Source organism: Lagopus leucura, unplaced genomic scaffold (assembly GCF_019238085.1).
Source record: "Lagopus leucura isolate 7727_CA_CO unplaced genomic scaffold, USGS_WTPT01 Super-Scaffold_806, whole genome shotgun sequence".
Classification (NCBI taxonomy): Eukaryota; Metazoa; Chordata; class Aves; order Galliformes; family Phasianidae; genus Lagopus; species Lagopus leucura.
Window position 1 is genome coordinate 3614470 of NW_024962260.1, and position 26808 is coordinate 3641277.

Below are 26808 nucleotides of genomic sequence, written 5' to 3' on the forward strand. Positions count from 1 at the left end.
ACAGGCTGCCCTTAGTGGCACACAGGAATCTAAAAAAAAGCCCTGCTGCGTATAGGGCAAATGAATCAATGCCAGGGTAGCACTCTCACAGCAGGATGGTTGCTCAGTGCATGCAAATGAATGCTTGGCAAAAATTGCTCCTAACAGTGGTTAAAGATCTTTTCTGCTGTTTTGCTTGAGATGACTCATGTGATTTCGACATACTTATGTCCACAAAAAATTAACATGCTCCAGAAATATTCTGAAGATACCATCAACATCACTAAGAAAGGAGCATTTAACCTCCAAAATACACTTGCACAGGGCTAAGCTCTCACTGTGCTCTCAGCTGTCCTATGCATGACTTCTGCTGACACCTGGATGGACAACCAGTGACATGGGGCTTAAGTGACATCTGTGGCTTAATATTTTTATTTTTGCTCAACTTGAGCACATCCCTTTCTTTCCCTGGGACTTAGCAGATAAACCCAGCAATGCTAAAATCCCATGTAATGGAGGAAATGCATGAAGGTATGCATGAGGCCGAAGGCAGCCTCAAACCTTCAGCCCTGCAATGGCTGGCAAGTGTTCTACCTGTTGCAAGATGAGATGTTAGGAGGTACAAAGGCCAGATGCCCGCTCAGAAATCACGCAGTCTGTTTTGTGCTGGGCAGGTACAGGCCCAGAGATTCCCTCCCCCTTCTACAGCAGAGCCAAATGCCACGGGGAGAGGTTGAATTTCACTCTCAGCCCAGGAAAAACCACAGCTCAGGTTACAAAGTTTCCTATAGCCAGCAGCACAGCAATCCCGGGGCTTCCCTGCAGCACTTATCCTGCCCCTGGCAGCAAGGATGAGGTGACCACCCTGGGCAGATGAATAATGTGGCTTTGTGGAAGTGGGCTGCAAGGTTGTGCACTGGAGGAGCCAGCATCGGGCACTGCGATATGAGTCAGTGCAAGGACCCTGCCAGGTCAGCCTCAGTGATGGCCAAAGCTGCAGGCATGCATCCCACTGTCCCCAGCACAGTGTTTCCAACAGGAGCAAAGGAATACTAAAGAGTTGAACTTGTTAGTCATGTGAATTCAAAGAAGTATATCCATCACTTTAATATTAAATTAATACCAGTGTACTCATAAAAAGCTCAGGAATTACTATGATCAAGCCCGCAGTCTTTTCCCTGCTGCTGATCTTTGTGAAGCACTGAAAGCCTCCACTAATCTGGTTTACATCATCCCAGATCCCTAAAGAAACCCAGAGAAATCCACTGCAGTCATACGGTCAGGGAGTCCTCCCAGTTCCATGGACCTCAGCTCCATGATCTGCTCTGAAGCCAGTGATTCATTTCCTCTCAATGTTGGAGTTCTGGCACCCTCAGATTGCTGGAGGCGTTGTGCTAAGGAGAGATGCTCCACTCTGCTTCCTATACTCCCAAAACCAAGACTTGCAACCCCAGCCTGGCTGTTTCTAATCAGTGCTCCCCACTGCAAGGCTGCTGATTGTCTGCAGCATCATGATCCAGGGAGGGATTTTGCCCTGTACCTATTGAATCTGGCAATAAAGGCACTGAGCCCAGATAACAGTAAATACCACTGAAATTCTCGAGCTTCAAGGCTGCAGATAGCACAACCTTCTCCATGCCAGACGGGCAGTTTTAGTTACATGTTCCAAGGCTCCCCAGTGCAGTGGCTCAGCTCCAGTTTGGAGAACATTGTCCTGTGAACCATGTGGGAACTTCAGCCAGATGTAGGGCTCAGGTCTGAGTGGAGTGCTGGGCTGGAGAACACACTGCTGAGATGTTCTGCTCCAGAGACCTGTGTGAGAATAAGATTAACACCATGAAGAGCAAATAAAGGACTGCAGGACTAAGGAAGCACAGTATCAAATGCCTCAACTCCTTCCCTGGGATCTGCAACAACAGACAGGACAAACCACTCCTTAGGGTTATTGACCCTGGGGTGTCCCTTTGCTGCTTTATTTGGGCCACAGAAGGATCAGAAGTTAGGTGTATATATCTGCTCACCTGACTAGCCTGACCCGTGGCCTGCACAGTCATCATCAGAGACATTACTTCGGTGCTGGTGGAAGAGGATGAGACGCATTGCTCTCTCCATGGAGAGGATGTAGGGATGGGCAGTCTTTGGGACCTAAGTTTGCAGGTTCCCATACAGGACATGGCAGGATCAGCCCAGGGTTTCCCTGTCTCAGCAAATGCACATCACCCCAGTCAGGGATGAAGCCTGCCCCTGCAGTGCCAGCTAGCCCTTCCCTTGGCCCTGGCCCAGCTTCTCATTGCTGCGACAGCTCTCAGCCAGGACTGCTCAGCTGTTTAATGCTCTGCTGCATTATCTTTCCCCTGCAGGCAGCAGGACTCCACTCTGGCCTCCTCGCCTGGCCTTTATGACATGCTTCCATAGCAAAGGTTGACATTTGAAGTGCGATACCACTGGGAAAAGCAGTGGGGTGGATGGAAGGCAAGATGAGGGGTCTGTCTGCTCTGCCAGGCAAGGACCAGTTCTCCACATGGCCAGGCTGCAGCCCTGATTTTGGAGACTTGTTGACTCTGCCAGGTCTGAAAATGAGTGCCTGGGAAACAGGCAAAAAAATATGCTCATCTCAGCATTTCTAAATTGCCTAGAGCCATTGCTTTTCCTTCTTTTCCATCTTCTTGGAGAATCAGCTGCTGAGCACTCTGAAATGCTGTTTTTTGCTGGTTTCTGCACAGCACAAGGAAATGTTTCTGAAAGGCTGAACAACAGATGGGTGGGTTTTTTTGGCAGTGAAAAGGTAGTTAAGTAACCCACTAGTATTTGACAATGCCACTAGAATAGGTTAAGAGTGTAATCCCAGTGGCAGCTCAAGACTAGTGTTGTTTTCTTTTGTGACACACTGTGAATGATTACTTAAGGTACCACTCCCAGCAAATCAGTCAGCACAGAGTCACATGCACACTGAACCACACCATGTTCATCAGTAGCACTGGGGAGTGTAAGCAGAGAGAAATCAGTTTGGAGAGCCTGGGCAGGAGACCAAATGTCTTCATATCGTCCACATATTGGCCCTAAATGCCTCACACTGGCAGATGTTCTACCACTCAAGACTTGATGCTGGTCTCTTCTCTACCACTCACCCTCCACACAACTATGGGAAAGTCATTTTGGTAGCTACTTTCTGCCTCCTCACCGCCATACCAAAACCAACCAATGCCTCTCCATTTTAAGGGTTCAAGGCTGCAGCAGCACCTGCTCTGTGCAAGAGAGGCCAAGAAAGTGGCAGGGCTGAAGTCCAGGTGTCATCCCAGAGCCTGCACTGCTGAGGGCAGGATCACAAGTTTATCGTTGGGCAGACAACTGGTTGCCAACAGGGGAATCTGCAGGGACAGCCCTGCTGGGAGAAAGGAGTGAGCAAGCACTGGACTGACAGCACTGGGCTGAAAGGCTCCAGGCCAGCCAGCCTCTGGAGACTCCATCAGTGTTGGTGGTAGCAGCTTGAGGGAGCAGCATCTGCAGTTACAGCTAGCCTGGTGATAATCTAATTACCTTGGAAGGGAGTGCCAGCTTCTGAAATTGCCATTTTCTAGAATATGAACTCTTGTTATCTGAATGTAGCAAGGAAAAGGAAACGGGCCCCATTTCTCCAAGTCACTGGACCTTATGAGTGCTAAGTGTCTGATGTGATCAAGAATGCAAGGACACTTAGAGGCACTGCACAATCCTCCACTCTGGCATCGGTACAGCAAAGCAAAGCTACTTTAGGAAGGAAGAGGTCTCACCTTCTTTTCTAGAACAGGATGTGGAGTGCATCTGGGCTGGGAAATCAGAAAGCTCCACTGGACATCCAAGATCCTTGCCAGCTTGCAGTTAAGACATTGGGCCACCCCCAATGGCTGCTGAAGGAAGTGATCAGGGGTACTTCAGGCACAGGGACAGTCCCAGGATGTGTCCAGGTACTGTGGCTCCTGCTACAGCCCTTGCCTGGCCCAGGTACTGTAATGTTGTGCAAAAGGCTTTGCAATGGAGAGGCTGTCAAACACACGGGATCCTTCTGTTATGGCAAAAATCCCAAGCCAGATCAGCCACAAACTCTGCATGCTCCAGACAGCTTTTACCTCAGGCTGGCCTCCCTGGGGACAAGAGTAAGATGCTTAAGCTTCAGAGAAGCTGTGTGAAGTACACATCTCAAACAGTGCCCTGTGTCCTTGTCCAGGCCAGCACAGCAGGACTCAGGGAGACTCTTTTCTAAGGAATTCCAAAATAACATCTTGTTTTTCTCTGATGAAAACTCCCAGGCCGGGCCTGACGTATGCAGGTAATCAGCAATGAAAGTACACACTGCCTCCCTGCTTCCAAATCCCTCTGAGGCTTAGTTCAAACGTCTGAGAGCTCCACCTGCAGGAGCTCTGAACTCTGGCCTCTGCTCAGCCCTCCCAATAAAGAAGTGAGCACACAGCAACCTCCAATCAGCACAGAAAACAAGCCCAGTTCAGACTTTGCGTCCAGGAAAGAGCAGCAGCTGGGGAAACGCTGTGTGTGTGTGTGTTCCCCTTTGGCCTTTTTTTCTGTTTGCAAGACACAACTCGACCACAAAATGTACTACAGTGAAAACACAAAACCGCTTTGCTCTCCTGCTGATCCAACTAACTCTCAGGAGTGCCTCATTTTACTTTAGTGCCTGAAATTTCAGAGGTCTCAGCGTGCAAAGCCAGAAGTGCCCCAACCCTGCAGCAGCACGTTTTGGTGGTCTGACCTTCCCTAGTTCAGTGTGAGAGCTCTCCATGAAGTGCTGTGTGTCTGTGCTGTTGGCTGAGGACCTCTGTAAAGCAGGGCCAGTGTGGTTGGGCTCCTCACCTGTCAGAGAATGTTTGTGGAGTCCCTGCAGCATTGCAGCCAGTCTGAAGAAAGCAGAGGCCACGTAGAAATTCCAGTTCTCAGGGAGCTCCTTCCCATGTGGCCACAGTACTTCTGGCAATACCCCTCTGCTGTAGGGACTCCCAGGTGCCTCAAATCGTATTTTGCCAAGCCTGGATGACACAAAGGGCAACAATGAGTCAGCAGATTCTGTGAAGCTCACTGCTTTCTAGCAGAGCCCTGCAAGCTGTGGAGCAGTGGAGACACCTGCAGTCATGTAATGGCTGCTGCTGTGCTGTTTCCATACATAGAACGGGGGTTTGGCACCAATTCACTTAGGTGAAATACATATGCAAGTGTTTTCTTCAATGGGGTGAGACTGTGCAAACAGTGACTGACTGACAGGCTGCCAGCCCCACCCAGGACAGTGAGCCCACACTGGGGTTCATACCACTTCCTCACCAAACCAGACGTGGGACAGAGCGATCACGGCACAGCGATCGTTGCACATGCAGTGCTTCTGCCATGGAGGGATGGAGGCTTCTTCAGAGAAAGAGCAGAACAGGGAATAAAGTACATGACCTGCAGCCCTTTCCAACTGCAATGAGCCAACTGTCAGCTGACCCCTCTAAGAGCAGGAGTTAATCTGTTTCTGAATTCGCATTCTCTCTGTGTCAGATGTGACTTTGCCCCTTTCTGTACCTTTCATTGGGTCGAACTGAGGTGGCAAGAAGTAAGCCATAAGCCATCCAGTTATTTGCCAAATTGGAGATGGGATTTCCTAGAATTGAAAACTTCCAGCCAAGGACTGCAAGGACTTCTGGCCTCTTTGGGTGAAAGATTAGGTTGTCCAGCCTGTATCGGAGGGAAAAAAAGAAATCAGAAAGATCTTGAGGGAGAAAATCCCAGTACTCAGAAGCAGTCTGCACTGTGCAAAAATTGCTGAGTTCTTTGGGAGGCTGCACAAGTGAAACATTAATTTGAGCATGCATAGGTCAGAGAGGACTGAAATTACTCAATAGTGAACTCCCTGGTTAATAATGAACATAACTGCGCTTTGAAGAATGAAACAAAGTTATTTGGGTCCTCAGGTCATTAACATGTTAGAGGACAGGCTAGCCAAAAAGAGAAGAAGCGGGCATGTCACTGTCCAGGGGGACCATGTGATCATTTTAAGTAACGTCAGGCCCTCCACTGTCATGTTTTGTAGATCATATGTAGTACAGCCTTCTAACAGCCTGACCCCCAGGAGAGGGCAGCAGCCTACTGCCAAGGAAACCAAGAGGGCAGTACCTGAAATTGCCATGCGCAACTGTTGTCTTCTGAGATTCAGGAAAATGCAAAGGCAGCCACTCAGTGAGTCTTTCCATGGCTGGAATAACGTGTTTCTGTAGCTCGATACTGCTTTGTCCAGGTATCAACTTGCTGCTGGATGTAATTACCTGTAACAAAGGAATGGAGACTCTCAGGGAAAAGAACAGGCACAAAGAGGTTTCATAAAAGATACGAAAAAGGCACATGCGGAAACTGCCAAAGAGCCAAGCAGGCTTCAGTCCAGTTCCCTGAGATAAGCTATAAGAGCTTGTCATTTGCAGGGGTCCTGCCAGGCTCACAGCTACCTTTGCATCCCTGGAGTCACTGTGTCTTCATGGTACACGTCCACAAAAACACCTGTTTGCTGCTTGAGGTCTCACACCTGATCCACCCTGGTATAAGCACTCCTCTCTTCTTCCTGGGGGATTGTGGCTGGCGTTATAAAGCCAAAAATGAAAGCTGAGGGACACGATTACCTTCTGTCCTCACACAGAGCAAGTACAGTAGGAACGGAACACCAGCCTCAGTGCCTTCAGTACCCTGCCAGGGTAAGTCAGAGAGCTGTTTCAGCACACAAAGGCATTTCGGAATCGATACTAGAACTGTGTTGTTGTTAGGCAGATGCACAGTATCTAAAAGAATCAAGTGTTCAGTTTTAAATACATTAAAATGAGATGGCTTGAGATATAGGGAAGAAGCACACCAAAATCTCTGTATGGCCCAGAGCCCTGAGACCTATCCAACACACTCTGGAAAACACAACAGCCTCCCACAAGTGTCATGCTGTTCTGCTGCTGAGGCACAGATCTCTGGCACAGCAAGCTGGTTTGCAGCATGACTCCACCAGCAAGGGCTTGCCCTCAGCTAGGCTCCTTGCTGCTCAACTGCAGTGTTGTTGAGCTGCAACCTCTCTCCCACTCAAGGTTCCAGCTGCCATAGCAAGATCTTACTTTTCCTGATGCACTGTGAGAGCTGTGTGTGTGCTTTGTGGCTTGGAGGAATCTGCAGAGTAGGAGTGCAGAGGATGCGTTTCAAAGGCAGAGGGTCCTAACTGCACGCTGCCTTCTCACCTGTATTCCCTTCCAACAGCAGGACCTGAAGGAAGCAGACTGTCAAGGAGTTCCTTCTTCAGCACCATGAACGATCTCCAAACTTGACAAAATAGGTCTGGGCAGACTGTCCACAGCCAAACTGCCACAGCGTCAGCAGACCTGGAGAGTTGAGAGCAGAGGGTCAGCAGACAAAGCATAAGGTGGGATTATTTCTCACCGCTTCTCCAGGTTTTACTTTTCATTCATGTGCCTGTGCCTTACAGGTCAGAAATACTCCTGGTGTTTCTTCTGCAGCTTTTCTCAATGCCTCACAAATAATGAAGTCTTTAAATGTTGCCTTTTGGTCCAACAGTGCTGCGCCACTGAAGCCTGTATGGCTGCAATGTTTGCTTGGAGATTAGGAGACTTTCATGAATATTGGTTTTCAATCCACTTTTTTTATATAAAATGGAAAGGAGCAATCACTCCAGGACATGTGAGCTTTCAGGCTGAAGAGCAAAAGGTGCTGCAATACCTGTTGCCTGGTCACTGAAAACGTTTTCAAGGTACTTTTGCAGACTGTCTTTTGGAATTTCCATGGTTGGTCTCATAGAACGAGTATATGGAACAAACCTTTTTAAAGGAAAACCCAGATAGGTTTCCAGCTCTTTGAATGCTACTTCAAGATCATCAACCTGAAAGCAGAAGGGAGGGAAAGACACAGAATGATAATTAGAAGATACAATTGCCTAGGAAAGAAGGAGCTCCACACAGTTGTGGTGCATTTATCTGTGAGTCCAATGGCACTGATACACTTGGACACACAGGAATTCACTGGTCAGTCCTGGCCAACACACAGTGCCATTACCAGTACTCACAGCCTCTCACCTTGGTCTCTGTCCCCAAGAGCGCCAGTTTGGGCTGGGGTAAGAGCTGGCATTCCCTGTGTGCCATCCTGGGGAGCAGAGTTTCCACCCATCTCTGACTTGTCCTTTCCCCAGTGGTCCCCTCACCAAAGTAAAATGCCTGAACTCGCTATCTCCAAATCCTGAGAGCTAACCATTCCCCTGATGACAGATACACGAAGGCTCAGAGCTTCCTTTGGAAGCTTTGGACTGAGATACCATACCCTTGCCCTGTGTGCACTGCTTCGTACCTTCGCTGTTTTAATACCAAGCTGAGCTGCTGCTTTCAGGTTCTGGCTGCTGCTGTCGAGGAAGATGGATTCCTGAGGCTGAACATCCAAGCGCTCCAAGCACAGCTTGTAGATGCGAGGATCTGGCTTGCACTTTCCTTCCCGATAAGCTTCAGCTATCTGTGGTGACAACCAATGGGTTATGCATGAGCCTGCTGTGACCACAAACATCTGTGCAGTTCTGGAAACAGAGCATAGCAGGGTGGGAGTGAGACTGACAGGCACAGTAATTTGTGAAATAAAGGATGCAGGGAACGGAGGGCTGACAGAGCTGGATAGGATACGATTCAAGTGGCTGCGTGGATGCCAACTGCCTTGGCTGTGGCTCCATCAGCTCAAATAAGCTGAACAGGACCAGCCAGTCTTTGGACAGAAGATATCCAATGAAACAATATCACAATATCATGATGTAGAAGACTCAATAGATGTCCCAAATGTGCTGAACCAATTCCTCAGAGCTGTCTAAGAAAGTTTTGGAGTGCACCACTCTCTGGGAACTGTTGAGTCCTGGCCTGAAGCATTGATTGAGCACCTGGGGAAAGGTCAGCCCTGGGAGCACAGGTGAAGGCAATTCAGCTGTGTGACCAGAAGGGGTGGAGCCTGACTGCACCTCTCTTAGACCTTAGATTTAAGGGCTGACTGCCACTAGGGAAGGATTTCTTTCTGGAGATCCCTCCTTTGTGGAGTTTTCAGTTGTGAGTTGTGAGATCTTTGGAGGTGGGTGAGCTGTCTTTTTCGTTTCTTCCCTTACAATGTCTTTCTATTGTGTTTGTCCCTTTGTCATTATACATCTTGTATCACAATTCTACTGATCTTTCTGATTGTTTTAACCATCACCATCTGAGCTACAGGGACAAGTGGTGTTCTGACCATTGCACCTATTAGCGATGCTAAAGTGATATTTACAGCAGAAGAGGCATTGACCAAAACCATCTGTCTGAACTTGGAGACTGACATGAGATCTTTGTATCCACAGCCAAAACAAATTCAAGCAGTACTTCCCCCCCACAATGATAGACAATCTGCGCTACAGCAAGCTATGTATCTTCACAGACTGCCACATTTATATCTACTAACGTGTTGTGGGTGGCCCTCCCTTTGGTATCTGTAAGTAAAGAATTTCAGTTGCTCTTTACTATAAACCTAGCTTCAGAAATATATTTTACAATCCATCTGGGCTTACCACATCAAAATGCTTTTGGTCCAGGGGCAGAAAGCTCTCTCCATTTGGCTGCTGCTGGAAGCTGTTGCTTAGAAGAGCTATCTTAAGACCATCTGCATGGATACACTGTGTTGCTTCTGCCATTATGGGGAGCTGTTTTATCATCTCACTTCTGATTAAGTTGGTGAGGAAAGAGTTCACTGGAACACAGATACTTGCCTGAGAGAGCCCCCTTACCCCCCAAGAATGGTTATTAGTCATACACAGTTTTTAAGCAGGGAAGAAAATAGGAATGGCTGAGCAGAGAGGCTGCCTGATCGTCTTATCTTGCTGTCCTACTTCCCTTGGCAGTAGAAGGTAGACAGTGAATCTCCCACCTAAATTGCTTAGACCAAAGAAATGGGCGTTCTCAGATTCTACAGTAGCAGCATAGCTAAGGGGCTGATTTTGGGAACAAGAAATGTGCTAGGATTGTGCCTGTCATGGAATCAAGGCAGGTTGGAGATAAACACTGTAGTGCCATTTAACAGACAGGAAAGGAATCTACATTTTAGATTCAAAAAGACTGCGTTAAAAAGAGGATTCTGACATAATGCTCCTGGAGCTGGCAAACAAAAGCTATGGTGGAGGGGCTTCTCCTGGTTTTAAGAAATCTCTACTGAGACCAGTCTCCACCCATGGAGTATGTTTGTGCACCAGCTAGAAGCAAAAGCCTTTCAGCTGCTCTTTGATTTGTGCTTCTTGGTATCAGAAACTATGAAATACAGAAGAGGAAGCTGGTGGAAGTGAATGTATATTCTGCTCACCATCCTGCCTTGGCAGCAGAATGATAGCAGCAATGAGCTGCCAGCCCTATTGAGACAGTGATGCTTCTTTAATGGTAAAACCCAAAAGCTTCCATTGGAGGATTTCCTTTAAAATTACAATCCTCACCGAACCACCAGCTTCCCATGTCGCAGGGTCCCATTTCCCTGTAGTCAGGAAGCACGAAGAGAGGGATGGGGATATAGCTTACAATCTCAAAGCACCGCTGGCTGTCCCAATTCCTGCAAAAACTCCACAGTCGTCAGCTCTCCTCTTGTGTACTTGAGAGAGAGACTGTTTTCACCTCCAGAGTGCAGAGCTTTTTGGACGGTGCCAGCTGGAATACAATTCTGGGCCTCCCAGTCTACATAGAGAAAAGTAAGAAAGCCAGGAGAGAGCACATACGGCATTGTCAGAACTGGGAAACAAGCTTGAAATTCCTCTACAGCTCTGAAATCTGATGTGTAAGACCAGCACTTGTGAGAACTGATGTGATGGGCCACATCTTTACTTCGGTGTAAACCCCGAACCCGCTTTTGGTGTAGTGCCCTTGGGTGAAAACAGCTGGTTCTGTAAGAGTCCTGCAGGTCAGCTTTACCTCCAGCTGTGGTTGGGCCCTGAGCTGCAGATGTCAACACAGCTGTCAGTTCCAGCACTTCTAATGGTGTGACTGGGAACGTCGGGCAGCAGCACCACCACATCTCTGCACGGAAGTGTCTGATGGAGACGTGAAATGCGTTTCGTGTACAGGAATCCAGAGCGAAGACGCTGTGAGCACGCACTCCTGCAGCCGTGTGCTGGGGGGCCGGGAGCAGCGCTCTGCTCCATCAAAGATCATAGCTCCATACCAGCTCCAGCCTCACCGCCTGCGCAGCCACGGCCCCGGGACAGCAGCATCCCGGTGCGGGGAAGGGGCGCAGGCAGCGCTGCTCAGGTGTTTGCTGGGACCGGAGGGAGCACGGCGAGAAGCCCGCTGAGGACCGCCGAGCCGCGTGTCCCGCGGATCGCAGTGCTGCCCTCTGGGGAAACTGGCGCGGCGGGCTCTGAGTGCAGAGATATGGAAGCAGTGCGGAGGAAATTCTTCGGTGGCGTTGTGGCAGAAAGGAATGGGGCCCGCCCCTGTGCGCAGCGTGCCGCCGTGCTGACGCGCCACAGCCGGCCGTGACAGGACGTCGCCTCCCCCCTCTGCAAACACGAGGCCGCATTCCGGTCCTGAGCCGCAACCGCAGCCCGGGCTCGTCAGGCAGCGCGGCGCCAAGTCTCGCGAGAACTCACGGCTAAGCCTCGCGGTGAGCCACGGCGCCGAGGCCCCTCCTTCGGCTCCTTCCGGCTCCCCCCACCGCCCCCTGACGTCATCGCGTCGGCGGCGTGACCCCGGCGGGGTGAGAGGGCAGAGGTGCGCGAGGCGGAAGCGGCGCTCGGTCTCCGTTGGGCCGGCAGCGCAGTGCGGAGGGTCCCGCGGCGCCGGGCCCATGAGCGTGTCGCTGGTCGTGATCCGCCTGGAGCTGGCCGAGCTCTCCCCGCTGCCCGCCGGCTTCACCTACAGCGCGGCCGGTGAGTCGGCGCCCCGGGGCCGGGAGCGCCTCGGCGGGGCGGGGGCCGGCGCCGCGCTGCCGCCGATGCCTGCCTCAACGCTTTCTCCTCCCGCGCAGCTCCGGAGATGGCCGCGGAGAGCAGCGGGGCGATCCCGGCCTGCTTGGAAGGGAAGGGCCCCGGCGAGAGGGCGGCCATCCTGCACCAGCACCTGGGCCGCAGGGAGATGACCGACATCATCATCGAGACCATCCGGCCGCGGGCAGGTACCGGCACCGGGCGGGCTGTAAATCGCCCCTGGGTTGAAGGTGGGGATGCGGATGTGCCAACGCTCGTTGCCGCCGGAGGAGATGGGAAGGGTGGGGGTTGCAGAGATCCCTTCTAAGCCCTGAGGTTGTGTCGTTGTGTGGAAGCCGTCCTGGCTGATAGCGGTTCATATTGGATCTCATCCGGCACAGCGGAGTTCTGAGAGTCTGCAGTATTGTGTCAGGCTGTGCTTAGAGAACTGTAGATGTTTCTCATGTGTGGTAATTAAAGCTTTTATTTGGAAAGATGAAGCAAAAGCTGCCATGGAAGCAAGAAAATCTTCAGAGGCTGCGTCATCTGAGGACAAAAATAAACAGGATGATCAAAACAAAGAGCGTGAGGCTGCTCCAGACTCGCCTTCAAAACAGCTCCCTGACCAGATTTCCTTCTTCAGCGGGAATCCGTCAGTTGAAATCGTTCATGGCATTATGCATCTGTACAAAACAAAGTAAGAATGCTTGACTAATTGTAGCTCTAGTGGGAATGGCGCTGGTGAGTAATGAGGTCATCTGGAAGGGTGAGCTGCTCACCCTGGGGCTGTGGCTCCTGAGCTGGCTGTGCAGGGACAAACAGGAAGGGTGCCTTACACCTACACTGCCACCAGCCTTGGGGAAAAGCTGGGGCTTGGGCTTGGGTCTTCTGGCTGTGGGCAACACTCCTACAGGCAGCATGTATGCCAAGTTGCTGTAAGAACGTGAGGTGAACATGGGTTCCTAGCAGTGCAGCTTCTTGAGGGATCCAGAGTTAAGCTGTTATCTCCAGGGTTTTGGCTGCGTGCCTGAGGAACTTCTCTGAGGTGGGAGCTTTCATTCTGTATTTCAGGGATTACAGTTCCACACTCTTCCCTTCTAATTGCATGAGAAATTCCATTTTGGGTCGTCTTGAAAGCTATCAGAGACAAAAGGAGCATTTGAAATAGCAGCAAGGGTTGTTCATTTGTTAAAGGAACAGTTCTGAGCATCTGTGACTTGCCAGGCTCAGCTGTTTGGTTTTTTTTAGGGAAGAGCAGATGACCAAATACTCCTGACAAAGCCAATGTTGCTTGAAGCTTCCCATTCTAATACTTTGCTGAGGAGTAATAGTTTCATGCAGGCATTTTAGGCTCCTACCTCAGCCTTTTCCTTCTTAGCATTTACAAATGTGCAAAAGAGGGTTTGGATCGGCAGCAGAGTTATCCTTGTAACTGCAGTTGGTGGAAGTGCGACGTGCAGCTTTGACCTCTCTGGAATGACGTGATGCTGTGTAACTGGTGTCTTGCAGCAAGATGACCTCTCTAAAAGAAGATGTGAGGCGCAGTGCCATGCTGTGTATCCTCACAGTCCCTGCCACCATGACCAGTCACGACCTGATGAAGTTTGTGGCATCTTTCTATGAAGTCATTGAGCACATGAAAATCATCCGAGACTCCACTCCCAACCAGTACATGGTGCTGATAAAGTTTAGCTCCCAGGTAAGAGCTGGAAGTCCCTTTGCCATAGAGGGGACTGCAGTGCCTTATAGGTGCTGGGTAGGAGGGCAGTCCTTTCCTGTTGCCCAGCACTTTCCTGGGGCTACTGACAGGGATTTACCTGGCACCTTGTCCTGTAGACAAGCGTGTGTCATGTTCTGTGTCCACTGTTTCTTGTTGGTAGGATATTTAAAACTGTTAAGCACGTAAAAACAAACTGCCTCTGCTACCTCCAAGCACGTTTGCAGACAGAGTGGTGTTGTGCTTTGCTGAGCAGAAAGAATGCAGCCAATGGCACTTTATATTTTAATAAACATCTCTGAGGAGTGAGGTGATGGCTTAGCCACTGCCAGTACAGTGTGAGAAGGACAGCTTGCCCCAAAACGGGCAGCCTGGGGGTGAGTGGATCACTGGATAACACAGGGTGCTGCTTACAGCTATTCCCCCATTATGTTCTATGTGGGCTCTCACCTGCACCTTCCTTTATGGGGATTTGAGAGAAGTTTTGGTCAGCTCTTTCCCTAGCTGTGAGTGCTGCCTGAGACATTTTCCATGCCTGTTGTGTAGACGCAGCATTTGAATGCAGTCTGTGCCATTTGCAGCAGCTGCAGAGATGTGTTTTGCATTCTGCTGTATAAAATGTGATGGACAAATACCTGGTGTTGAGCAGCCTTGCATCAAAACCACAAAGCCATGGTCAGTTCACCCTGAAATTGCAGTTGCTTCAGAAACTTCCTGAAGCCCTGTTCCCCAGTGACCCCTAACGGCTGTCTCTATATGCAGCAAAAACAAATCTTGTGTGCCTTTGTGTACCTGGCTCCAGTGGTTAGCAGTAGGGGAATGTGGTGCTCAGCTCATTTTTTCTCAGCCTGCTGTGATCCTTTGCCAGGTGAAAGGGAGGTGGCTGAGTGAAAGTGGGTGACATCTGTTAGATCTGATTTGTGTTCTGCCTCTTTACCTGGTGGCTCCCGCAGATGGTTTGGAGCACGTCTGAATTGTTCCTGATGCAGTGGATCCTTTCCCACAGTTGAATCGTTCTTTTCCCCGACACAAGTGTCAGTGTCCTGTGCAACGTGATGCTCTGAAGTTTTTGCAAAGAAACCAAATTTGCTTTGCAAATGTGCTGAAATCACTGACAGGAAGCAAAGCAGATGCTGAAGGGAAATCTGTCATTCCTGCTGAATACTCAGCTATCAGAGTAACCATCATTGCTGTCAGCTTTGCTTCCCATCTCCAAGTGGCAGCACTAAACCCGGTGCCAAGATGCGATGCCTGCTGGCAGGAGCTGGTTCTCTGAAATTTCTCCTCTGTTATGGGACCTGGTGGAGAGAAGAAGCAGGGATACAGCAGATGTCTCCTCCTCCCTGTCTGTGTCAGCTGTGGGCTTTTTCTTTCAACAGCCTCCCCTTGTTTTGTGCACAGGCTGATGCAGATAGCTTTTACATGGCATGCAATGGTCGGCAGTTCAACTCCATAGAGGAGGATGTTTGCCAGCTCGTGTACGTGGAAAGGGCTGAAGTCTTCAAGTCAGAAGATGTAAGTTTTTATCTTGTTTTCCTTTTTTCTGGACTTCAGAGAGTTCTAACAGGATTACTTCTTCTGAGCAGAACACTGCAAGAAGTGTTTAACTGTATCAGTTTGAAATCTGTTTCCTGTTCCAGTATTGTTTCTACATGGAAAGGTTTGTTTGGTGATTTCTATAGGCTTCAAGCCTCACCGTTGCAGCATCTCTGACCTAAACCTGCCAGCTGCAGTGATCCAGAAAATGTCATGGGGCTGTGGCAGCTGCAGCAGCCTCCTCACCCTGTGCTCTGATGGGGCTGTGCTCTGTTGAAGGCTGTGGATTGCTTTTTACCTTGGTAAATTTGTAACCACTGCATAGACTCGCAGGGTTGCTTTGTACTGTACCCTAGTGCTGGTGGTAATGGGAGAGAAGTTTGACTTTCAATGCAGGTGCTTAATTTATGGTGATTGGAGGGTGCTGAGCAATTTGTCTCTGCTTGTTCTTTTAAAGGGGGCCAGCCTGCCTGTGATGGATCTGACAGAGCTCCCGAAGTGCACAGTGTGCCTCGAGAGGATGGATGAGTCTGTGAACGGGATTCTTACCACTCTGTGTAACCACAGCTTTCACAGCCAGTGTCTGCAGCGGTGGGAGGACACCACGTAAGAGGCTTTTCTTTGTTTCCACATCAAAAACTCTGTTCTGAGTGTGGTGGCTATATGCTGACAGGACCGGTTTTGCTCATCGCAGTGTGGGGGCAGGAATTACCACAGGTCTTAGTACTTTTTCTTTCCTATTAAGAGACTTGCAGGGAGAAATCTCTGAGCCAAAAGTAATTGAACACTGTTTCCCACGGGCCTCACTGCTAAGAGAACAGGGCAGCTGCACAGTAATGCAAATCATTTCCAAGTATTGTAGGTTGAAAGGACTGGTCCTGGTTCCATCTTTTGCATGCCCATAGGTGGGATTTCAGCATGCCTGAGCTCCTGACTGGCACCCAAGCTGCTATCAATTGTACACAGCTTAATTTCTCTGGATGCTGTTTGCTGCTTTACTGCACATCAGGCAGTCGTAGCTACTGCAGCAGAGGGCTCTGTTTTCCTCTGTTACTGGTGCCTGATTCATGGATAGAGAGTGAGGACAATTTTAGCCCTGAGCTGAATAACAGAACTTCAGTGGGATTAATCAGATTTGTAGCTGTTCGTGTTTATTTGCTGTTTATCCCGTAAATGGAAACCAGTTTAAATTTGAAGCAATGGAGCTTAGCCAACATAGGAGCAAAATCCAAAAGAGCACTTAAAGATCTGATACACAATTTAAGTATGGTCCCAGCCTAAGAAAATGGTAGAAAGAAGTCCTTGTCCACTTTGGTTAGGTGCCGTGGAGACTGTAAGTGCCTGAATTTGTATGGGAAGCTTACTGCAATCCAGTTACCTTCCCCCTAGAATATTTCTGTAGCTTTTCCAATGGCTAATGAAAAATACACAGAGTCCTGGCAACAGGATCCAGAGTCTGAGTTACTGCTCCCTCCAGTGGGTCCAGGCACTAGGAACTCAGCAAAGGCTGTTTCTGGTGTTCAGTGTTGTCTCTTGCAGCACAGTGGTATTGTTTCAAAAGAAACATAGGCTGCTTGTTATAGATTCTCTTGGGTAGAGTTATGGGGCATTCCTCCCAGAAGGGCTGAGCCTGGATCCATTGGGTTGGGGTGAAATTGAAGACAAGTGTTCACCTCCTTAGGAATGTTTCAGTGCTAAGCAGTGCTGTAAAGTGTGAGCGCCTCTGCCTGCAGTTACCTTCCACAACAGCGTGCAGCTGCTGCATAAAGCTGCAGATAATGGAAAATATCCAGGAAATAAAGTGTCAACAGGAAGTCAAGTTTGTTTCTGGTACGATTGAACTGCCTTCATTTAATGAGAAAGCTTTGGAAGAACCCTGCTAGGGCTTGGATATTGCTCTGTGCATGCCACTGCATCGAGCACCAACCCTGTTCTTGCCTTTTCTGCTGTCCTTGAAGACTAAGGTGCTTGTTATGATCAGAGTCTCAACTGAAAATGTTGTCCATTGGCAGCAGTCTGGAGGAGCAGTGTTTGCACAAAGTGCTTTTGCAGTGTTTATGGCTGAGGGGTGTTTTTTGAACTCAGCTATGGCTCTTCTGCTTGCTGGCAGAAGCTGAGGTCACTGCCAGCTGTGCTGACACCTCTGGTTGCAGATGTTCTCTACACCTGGACTGCAGCAAAACCAGGTAAAACTGGGACTATTGAAGTAGCTCTGGAAGATCTGTTATTTCTTCTGTTACTCGCTGGCTGAACAAAATAGCCTTGTGGGGAGTGGAAGCAAGTTCAGGAGGGTACATGGGAGCTGTAAGATACGTGCACACAGGGAGCATCCCACAGCACAAGGCATTCACTTTGAGCTCTTTGGCTCGGTTTTTAATTACCCTGATATTAAGATGAAGCTCTGTGTGTCTGATCTTGGTGCTTATTGCCCTCTAGGTGTCCTGTCTGCAGATACTGCCAAACACCAGAGCCAGTGGAAGAGAACAAATGTTTTGAGTGTGGAGTTCAAGAAGTAAGTAGGTGGGTGGATGGTGAGTGAGATCTAGACTAGATCTGACTTCATAGCTGCTCTAGTTGCTTTTGAGGTTAATTCTGTGGCTGCTCTCAGGTTGTTTTTACCAGTCAGTGGTGTATCTGCTTTCCTTTTGAGTTGGAATTGGTTCTTGGAAGGGATGTTACCTGCTGGGTTTCCTGCCCTGACAAATGTTTCCATTTCTTAGAAAGCATCAGTGCATCAGCTGATCAGTGCATGTGACAGCAGGAGGCTGAAGTAACACGATGCTGCCTTCTGCTCTGCGCTCTTTGGCGCGTGCTTTGGTGCTCCTGTCAAGTTGCCACGTTCATTAATCAAAGCCCTTCTTCCATCTCTGCTTGTGCTAGGCTGTCAAGGTGCCTGGCATCTGCAAGCTCGTAATTAGCAAGGATGGGCAAGTGCTTCCTTCTCTTTGCTATTCCAGCTGAGCAAAGCTTCCCAAAGAGGAGGAGAATGCAGCTCCCCCTGTGAGGAAGCGACTGGCTGTGAGCAGCATCTGGAGCCCGTTGGTTTCAGATGGTGTTTTCTCAAGCAGTGATGCTGCTGTGTGATACTGCTGTTTGACACTCCTGCATGGACAGAGCTTTGTCTTTCTCTTGACAGAACCTCTGGATCTGTTTGATCTGTGGGCACATAGGCTGTGGTCGATATGTGAGTCGCCATGCCTACAAGCACTTTGAGGAGACCCAGCACACCTATGCAATGCAGTTGACCAACCACAGAGTCTGGGATTATGCTGGAGGTAAGCACTCTGTCTCCCCCACCTTGTTTGTACAACAGCTTTTGGTTGTTAAGAGTATTTGTGATGGTTTTCTTGCAGTTTGCATCTATCCCAAAACCTTGGGAACATCCATCTCCTCTCTAATCGTAGTTTTTGTGGGTCTGTAGCATGTGAGAGGTTCCATGATGAATTGCAGTGGTCCTGTATCCTCTGTGGAATGTGTTTGTTGTTCCCTTTCCATCAATTTGCCCCGAGGTACGAGAGCAGGCTGTTGTAATAAATATCCCGTAAGGTGCCTATGCAAAGTCTGTTAAATAACAAATACATCTGTTGTTGGCTTTCTGCCTTGCTAATACACTGTTGCAGCAGTCTGCATAGTTAATTGTGCTGCATAAAGTATTTCCACTGGTGTCAACCTGGGTGTTCTTAAGCAAAAACTCCCTTTGATTGAATTTTCTCTCTTCAGATAACTACGTCCACCGACTGGTTGCAAGTAAAACTGATGGGAAGATAGTTCAGTATGAGTGCGAGGGAGATATGTGTCAGGAAGAGAAAATTGATGCCTTACAATTAGAGGTAAATATTTTGGGTTGTTGAACTCTGCTTTGTGCCGCTTGTGGAAATGTTTCAAATCAGATATGACTACAAGAAAGTGACATCAGCTTATGCAGCAGACTTGCTCCCTGCGTGTAGGCAATCATCTCCAGGCAGAAACAAGATATCTTTACTACTTTTTTTTTTTAAATCTCCTCTTGGCTCTGCAGAGCCAATGCAGCTGACAGTAAGCTGGCTGCAGTTTCCCCCTGTGTTCACCAGTAGACTCATGATTAGCTGGTTATGCTGCTACAGGCATTGAGGTCATTTGAAAGAGAAATGGGTCCGAATGTCCTGATGCGCTTGGCAGACCCTTCCTGAAGGACCTGTGACTTGACTTAAAGCCTGGGATGGCTATGGAACTGTAATCTTGAGTAATGTTATTTGTGAACTGAGCAAGGATGTAGGAATCCATAGCTGTGTGCTTCCTTTGGCTATCAAGGAAAGCTGAGAAGCTTGTCTGACACCAGCCCTGTTCTGCTCCCTTCCCTTCAACAGTGATTTTTTTTTTAATGGCTGTTGGCCATCTTCTCCCACTCTAACGAGAAGGGTAAAAGAAAGCCTCACACAAGTTTTGCCTCACCAGTGATCTATTTTAAAGGAAGAGCAACTCAAATTACTGTATATACAGATATACTGCAGCGTGACTTCAGCCGCATTAGACACAAGGATGTCTGTAGAAGAGAAGCCCGTAGAGACCAGACTTTGTAAGCATACTGCTCAAATAAATATTTGTTTACTTGTTCCATGAATTTTTCAGTGTGATGTTTGGATGTGAAAACATCTATTTTTAACCCTTTTTGCCAAGAGGTCAGTGCTTAAAGCATGTAAAAGATCTCTCTGTCTGGCTTATGAGATCTAAATGTTTGCAGAGAGAATGAATTTGGCAGCGTGTTTTGGCTCTCTGATATTACTTAGTGTATTCAGGGCTTCTTGCACATGTTTAATTCCACGGCAAACTCCTAATGTGCTGCTGCTGAGCTTGATGGTAAGAAATAATCGCGTTTTCCAACCTTCTCATAACTCATCTGCAGAACCAGGAGTGAAAAGGGGGGATGTAAGGCATGCATCCATGTTCAAATGGCAATGTAACATTGGAATGGGCCGTAGTTACTGGGGAGCAGGAACTGCGTAGGGCTCTGTGCAGCTGGGGATGCTTTGTCAAAGGCTTTCCTAGAGTGAAGCTAGACGTGTTCATTTACTCTCCTCTCTTGGGCTTTGGGGTGTAAATGGGGAACTCCCATTTGGGACCCTTGGGGTTTTAAGCTCTCGACAGATTATTGGTGCTTTTTTTCCTGTGGCACGTGAGATTTGGGGCCTTGTTAATACAATGTAAAAAATCTGTTTCTGTTAAAAGTGCATGGCACAGTGGTGGAACTCTGACTTGATCCTTGCCGTTGTGCTCTAAAGGCTTTACTTGACTTCAGAAAATTGAGGGGTTTGATTCTGAAATCCAATTGGTGCAACGTATCTGCTGGATCTGCAGTTTGCACATATGTTCAGACTGCCCTCTATGCTTAATTTCATTTGATTAAATTGATTTTCATATTGCAGCCCTTTGGGCTTCTTAACCAGCATAGCTACCCTTACGGAAAAGCTGACTGTTCTGTGTGTATCTTCTGTGTTTACAGTACTCATATTTGCTAACAAGCCAGCTGGAATCACAGAGAATCTATTGGGAAAACAAGATTGTCCGAATAGAAAAGGATACAGCTGAAGAGGTGAGCGCTGCTCTCTCTGAGCATGTGTGGAACGCTGCTGGCACGGGGCCCTGCTCACTGTTTAATGGGAGACAGAGCTGCTTGCTCTCACACAGCCCGAGTGCTGCGTGACGTGACCTCGCGTAGCCTGTTTCACTACCAGCTGAGAAAATTGGCTCTGAGACGTATTCCTTATCTGGATGCTCAGATCTAGCAATTTGCTGCTCAGTGGTGCAGAAGCAGGTAGATTGCCACTTAGATTTAAGGTTGATTTAAATGTGCTGCTCGGGAAACTGCAGCAGTGCTGAAAACGAGTCTGTGCTGCTGCAGGATCCCTGCTTGCTGATGCCATCACTCACCCTGGCGCGCTTCTCTAGGGAAGGTTAGCATTAGCAGAGACAGTATGACTTTAATTTGCTCGGCTGTCTTTCTACTCCAAATGCATATTGATTTGCCCTTTCTTTGTGATCCCCTGCCTCTCCTCATCGCCCATTGGGAAAAGTTCAGAGTCTCCTCCTATAAAGCATTCTGTAGGCAGGACTGCTTCAAAATGTCACGAGCAAAAATCCAGAGAGAATATTTTAATGCTTTTCACTCTGTGTAGATCCTTCCAACTAGGTTTAAAGTGAGTTGGGATTTGGGGCCGAGTCCTTATTTGAACTTTCTGCGTAACTTCTAATTAACCATGTAGTATCTGCAGTGAAACAATATCCTAAATGCATAAGTTATGACCATTGAAATAGTGATCATTGACCTTGGTCTGAAGAGCTGTCCCAGAAATCTGATGGATTTCTTGAGAAAAGGCAAAGCTGTAGGAAAAATTGTCTTGTGCATGACCAGGAAACATGATCCACAAAGCAGCTGTGAAGTGAAACGTCTATATTATATATATATGGAATGTGGTTTCGTGTTTAAAGATCCTTACAGTTCTATTCATGGCACTCAAGGCATGCAGGTCTTGTCTGGATCAGTGCCACAATGCAGTGTATTCCATTATCAGTGCTCATGCTACTTCCCCAAATTAACCATCAGCTGCATAAACACTCGGTGATTAAGGCCGGAAGGCTTAAAACCTGTTCTGCATTGACTGGCATCACTGAAGACTGCATGTGTGCTGACACTGACACTTATCCAGTTTGATCCTCCAGGAAAGCATTTTTCCTTCATATTCCCATCTCCAGTACGTGCAAGTGTACTTTTGACATTAACAGAGGGGAAGCTGCATTTCCGGCTAGAAATCTCCTTCAAGCCTTATCTGAGAAGTTTAGATGTGTTCTGTGTGGTGCCTGGAGAGTGGGAGGGTGGTTCTCTTCAGCAGCAGCAATCTCTAGTTTTGAAGTAGAGGAGAGGAAACGAACGTATGTGTGTTTCTATTTGCGTGGTGCGTGAGCAGGGTATTGGTGTCAGTAGGTCACTGTCTTACGGCAGCACGCTGCTGAGTCAGTGCTGAGTGGAGCAGCGTGTTCATTTTCAGACTTTGCCCATATTTATTTGAGGTTTCCTTTAAAATGAGCAAGAGCTCAGCCTTGTGAAACTCTCACGTGGAAACTCAAGTTTACTGACAGAACATCTGAGAGAATGGATATATCAATGCTTCATTAAGATGAGAATCTGGTATCGCTTCTCTTCTTTTTTCCTCTTTTTTTGTTTCCTTATGAATGGGCTCCTTGGCGCAGGTTTGCAGATGCAGTTACTGTTCTGTATGAGCAGCTTCCACGGCAACGTGGTTCCCTGTTGGCGTACTGCAAGGCGTAATGCAGAGGGTCTTAAACAAAATTAAACTTTCTGGTCTCCAAACTTTTGCTTACCTGGATACAATAATTGGTCAAAGTCTAGAAAGCACAGCAGAAAAATGAATGTCATAATGAAAGTGCACAGGACTTTGATCTGTTTGAAATGCCTGTGTGTTTGTTTTTACAGATTAACAACATGAAGACCAAATTTAAAGAGACCATTGAGAAGTGTGACAGTCTGGAACAGAGGCTGAATGACTTGCTCAAAGAAAAGCAGTCTGTCGAAAGGAAGTGGGTACTGCTGCCAGGTTTAGTTCCATGCAGCCATTAACGCTCTGCTTGCTGACATCTATAAAGAAAAAGTCTTGCTATTCCTGGGTGACTTTGAGCTATTTAAACTGCTGTACTGAGAATGCTGCTTTTTTTAATAAAAAGCTGTAATTTCTGTAGGTGTTCACACACTGGAAGTGCCCATTGAGTGGAATGCAGGTTTGGGACCCGTGGCTCTTTTAACACGGTCTGCATATTTAGCATTCAGCAATCCTTCCTCTGCCTGCTCAGAAGCAGATGCCAGTCTGTTCTGCAATTGGCAGATATGTCCAGAGAGAAGAAAGGCAGCCCCACAGAGGCAACTCACCCAGCACAGAGAAAAACGTAGATGTTAGGAAGTGTCAGTTAAAGGCCGTCAGGCACAGAGGGCATGAGGATCAGTGCGTTCCAGCTCCCTAGGTGGGACTGTGTGGTCTGTTCTTCCCAGCCCACCAGGGCCCAAGCTAAGATCTGAGTGACCTTGGGGGCGGAGACAGCTGGGGAGACAATTTCCCTAAAGACTGGAAATAAAAGGGCTGCAGTAATGTTTGATGTAGGTGCAATAGACTGCTTTCCTGACTTGTGCTCCTCTTTGTAAGGTGTTCTCAGCTGAATAACAAAGTGGCTAAGCTTTCCAATGAGCTGAAGGAGGAGCAAGAACTGAATAAGTGTTTGCGAGCAAATCAAGCCTTGCTTCAGAACAAGCTGAAGGAAGAGGAGAGAGTGTTAAAGGAAACCTGTGAGCAGAAGGACCTGCAAATCTCAGAGATCCAGGAGCAGTTGCGAGATGTCATGTTCTACCTAGAGACGCAGCAGAAAATCAATCACCTCCCAGCTGAGACCCGGCAAGAGATTCAGGAAGGACAAATCAACATTGCAGTGGCTTCTTCTGACAGCTCCTCCACGGGGAGCACGGGCAAGCCTTCTTCCAGGAGAGGCCGTGGCAAGAGGGGTAAATGAAGATCGGAGTGCTGCTCCCATGCTGAATCTGGCCGTGCTCGTGGTAGGCCAGGCCCAGCCCTCAGACTCCAGCTGGGAATGCCTAGTTCAGTAAAGCTCAGCTAGAAATTGTCTTCAGAGCTTCTCATAAAACTGGCTGCCAGTCACTGGAGGTGTCTGTGGTATTTAAAAGCATTTCACTGCACTGTTTAGCTATTTTTAGGCAGACCTTAATGACCGTTTTGCCTTTCTACCTTTTTAAAGCCACTCCTGTCATGCGTTTGACTTCCTTCTTGGCGAGTTTTCTGGGGTCGGTGGGTGTACACATGTTGAACATTGCATTTCCTAAGGGGATACTGTGGAATAGGCTATGCACAGCGTGTGAGACTTCTTGAGTTCTTTTCCCATTTCTGGATTGAAAGTATTCTCAATATTTTTTTTAATTTAAGAAACAGTAAATTAAATTACATCTTTTTGTGTGTGCAGTCCAGGCACTGTACAGCAGTGCAGGAGTGGGACTGTGTGGGAGGTGTGGAGAATAAACCATCTTGGTGGTGTTAGACACTAAATGAGTCCTCCAGGCTTGTAATCTAGGATATTAAACTCTTGAAGGGACTTTATCATCATCCGTTCCTTGGTTTTAGAGAGAGCCTTTGGAAGGACAGTGCTTACTGCCTTTGAGAAAGCATAAGATGGCCCTTTATTCTGGGAAACGTTTAACATGGTAACTCCATGGGCGTTTCTACAAATCAGATGCAGCCATCTTTGTGAAGGTGGATGCACATTGTGTGTCAATGGCTGCCAGAGTGCTGTGATCCTCCTGGACTGGGTGTGTGTGCATTATTCCCTCTTAGCTTCAGTAGGATTACATTGGCATTGGTTGTAGTGCTGTCCTCGGAGCGAGGTGGCAATGACCAATGCAGTGTTATTGAAACCTCACTTCCTTTGTGCCTGCAGCCAGCCTTAGTGCTGCCCACCTGCCCTGCGAGCAGACCCTCACTGCTGGATGCAGCTGTTGTATCCAGTTACTGTGATGGCTCAGCACTGCATCTTCTGCTCTGGAGTGTTGCTCTGCCCAAAACTTTGGCTGGCAAAACTTTTGTGTTATTGGCACAAAAAGTAAGCCAACCCCCTAAGGGAAATCTGTTATTTTTCTTTTTAAAATTCCACTTAGAATATATACCAGACTGGACACTGGGGTGGGGACAGTTTTACCATGATTGGAGATGTGACTGTCCTGGTTGCTGTGTTGTGCTCAGCAGTCTGAGTGTTTCAGCACTAATCCCTTGTTAAAAGCAGCTGAGGGAGTCATGCTGTTGTCCTTTCAGACCATAGTATGATCTCTTTCCGTTGTTAGAACTGCAGCAGCCTTGATCTTAGTCTGTAACACTGAAAATCAAGATCTGACTTGCTAGTCTAAACTGGAACAAAGAAGGAAGGCACCTAGTCCTGGAAGTTGTTCTTCTTGGCCAGGCAGAAAGAACGAGTTACAATAAATAGAATGACTCTCAGAAGGTGAGTCTTTATAATCTGCTTCCTGACTTTATTGACTGGAAGTGTTAGGCTTCCTCGCTTTGAAATACACAGCGCTCATTAGTGCACTCATTGCATCCACTGCTTTGGTTTGAAGATCTGCCCCAACCATCTGGAACTCTGACCTTTTCTAACTTTGTAGCATGAATGTACACTAACTCTTTTCTAGTGTGTGGATTGTACAACCAGGCCTCTGCCTTCTGTAAATTATTCTAAGGACTTAGATATGTACAACGCAGCTTGCTCTCCTACAGAAACTATTTTATTTAAGATATATTTTTACACCATCTCAAGATCCTCCAACCCTTTGCTGAAAGCTTGCCTTGTGTAGAACACTGAGATGCTGTACTGTATCTTGGAATTCGTTTTCAAGAGATGTGATTGACAATTAAAAGAGCGTGCGCTGCATTTGTTTGTGTGTTAGCTGGAAGTGGAGGGACGAGGTGGCAGGGAAGTGCCAAAATGTGTGGCCTGTTCTTCTGCAGCCTTCTACTTGAAGGCAAAGCTGTCCAAACAAGCTTCTTGTCGTGTTTGGGCTGGAGGGAAGTTTGGTTCAGCTGAGCTGATAGGAGCAGGTAAAGCAGTGTTGTTACTTCCAGCTTGGCAGTGGGTGGCTTGTGCAGGGAAAGCAAGGGTTGTTGAATGCTTCTACATTACATTAATGCATCTCCAGTCCTTGAGGAGTCTGCTCTCCTAAAATCTTGCCAGATGTGGGTCCCTGCATTGGGACTGTGTCCTGACTGTGGGCCAGAAGCAGTGCTGATGTGATGTGAGGCATGCAGGGCTGTGGTGAGAGGAAGAGAGTGCTCTGTGCCCTCAGCCATCACCTGGACACCCAAGTGCCAGGAGGCAGCATTGGCTCTCACACCTCTCCAGCCCACTGTAGAGTTTTGGCATCTGCAGCTCCAACATCTGGTCAGATTTGCAGCTGATGACTCAGTAGCACCACAGTCAGAGGGAGCACTGAGCAGCTGGGATTGGCCATGCTCCTGTTGTGATTAAGAGCCTGAAAATAGATTTTATATATGTATTTCTAAAACCGTGAAGGAAAACTCTCCACCACTGAACAGCAAGGGGGTTACACCATCTCCTCTGCTGCTGTTGGAGAGGAGTGAGAACCAGAAGTTGCACAAAGCTTGGCAGCGCCTTCGTTTGGAGGATGATTAAATGATTCACTCCAGCAGCTGTTCCTGAGAGAGCAAGGGGGTGACAAGTTGGCATGTTTCTCAGCGTCCCTTTGTGGTGCAGGGCCAAAGCGAGCTACGGGCTGGAATGTTTTGTGTTTCCCATGCACATGGCATGGGGGCTTAGGGTCATTTGAACTGGCACAGCAAGGAAGGAGTGCTGGAAAGGCAGCGCCCTCTGCTCACCCTGCTGGTGGATCTTCGTAAGTGCTTTTGGGGCAGCATCCTGCAGACCCATCCTGGTGCAGTCCAGCTGGATGTGGGTGATGGGGTTTGGGGTGATGGACCTGACTGCCAACACTTTGCTGTGCACAGTTCTAGGGACTCACTGGTTTTCTAGTGGGCTCGTTTGTTCTTGGGAAGAATGCATCTCTTAACACCAATTAATC

At 48.1% G+C, this 26808-nt stretch overlaps 2 protein-coding genes across 2 annotated transcripts; one reads left to right on the forward strand and one right to left on the reverse strand.

Annotated features, from left to right (window-relative positions):
- Positions 1-1057: 1057 nt before the first annotated feature.
- ACAD10 (acyl-CoA dehydrogenase family member 10) lies at positions 1058-11804 on the reverse strand. The gene is given in 21 exon segments (XM_042865896.1): positions 1058-1791; positions 3750-3862; positions 3865-3944; positions 3946-4034; positions 4036-4100; positions 4825-4917; positions 4920-4997; positions 5527-5569; positions 5571-5679; positions 6118-6210; positions 6212-6266; positions 6641-6678; positions 7209-7275; positions 7278-7349; positions 7705-7864; positions 8326-8484; positions 9548-9745; positions 10542-10559; positions 10561-10694; positions 11109-11156; positions 11159-11804. Coding segments are annotated over 21 exon segments (2436 nt in total). The 3' UTR covers positions 1058-1713.
- Positions 11781-25643, forward strand: LOC122176942 (BRCA1 associated protein). Its single transcript, XM_042865937.1, has 12 exons — positions 11781-11884; positions 11983-12129; positions 12416-12617; positions 13430-13619; positions 15039-15152; positions 15631-15779; positions 17610-17685; positions 18310-18448; positions 18894-19003; positions 20653-20742; positions 22642-22745; positions 23363-25643. The coding sequence occupies exons 1-12, from the start codon at positions 11803-11805 to the stop codon at positions 23721-23723; spliced, it is 1764 nt and encodes a 587-aa protein (XP_042721871.1). The 5' UTR covers positions 11781-11802; the 3' UTR covers positions 23724-25643.
- The last annotated feature ends 1165 nt before the right edge of the window (positions 25644-26808 follow it).

Bases quoted from the DNA above. Each gene is read 5' to 3' on its own strand.
- LOC122176942 (XM_042865937.1), top strand. From the start codon at position 11,803: ATGAGCGTGTCGCTGGTCGTGATCCGCCTGGAGCTGGCCGAGCTCTCC. The intron at 13,620-15,038 runs GTAAGAGCTGGA...TTTTGTGCACAG, and splicing joins TGATAAAGTTTAGCTCCCAG to GCTGATGCAGATAGCTTTTA. The intron at 22,746-23,362 runs GTGGGTACTGCT...CCTCTTTGTAAG, and splicing joins AAGCAGTCTGTCGAAAGGAA to GTGTTCTCAGCTGAATAACA.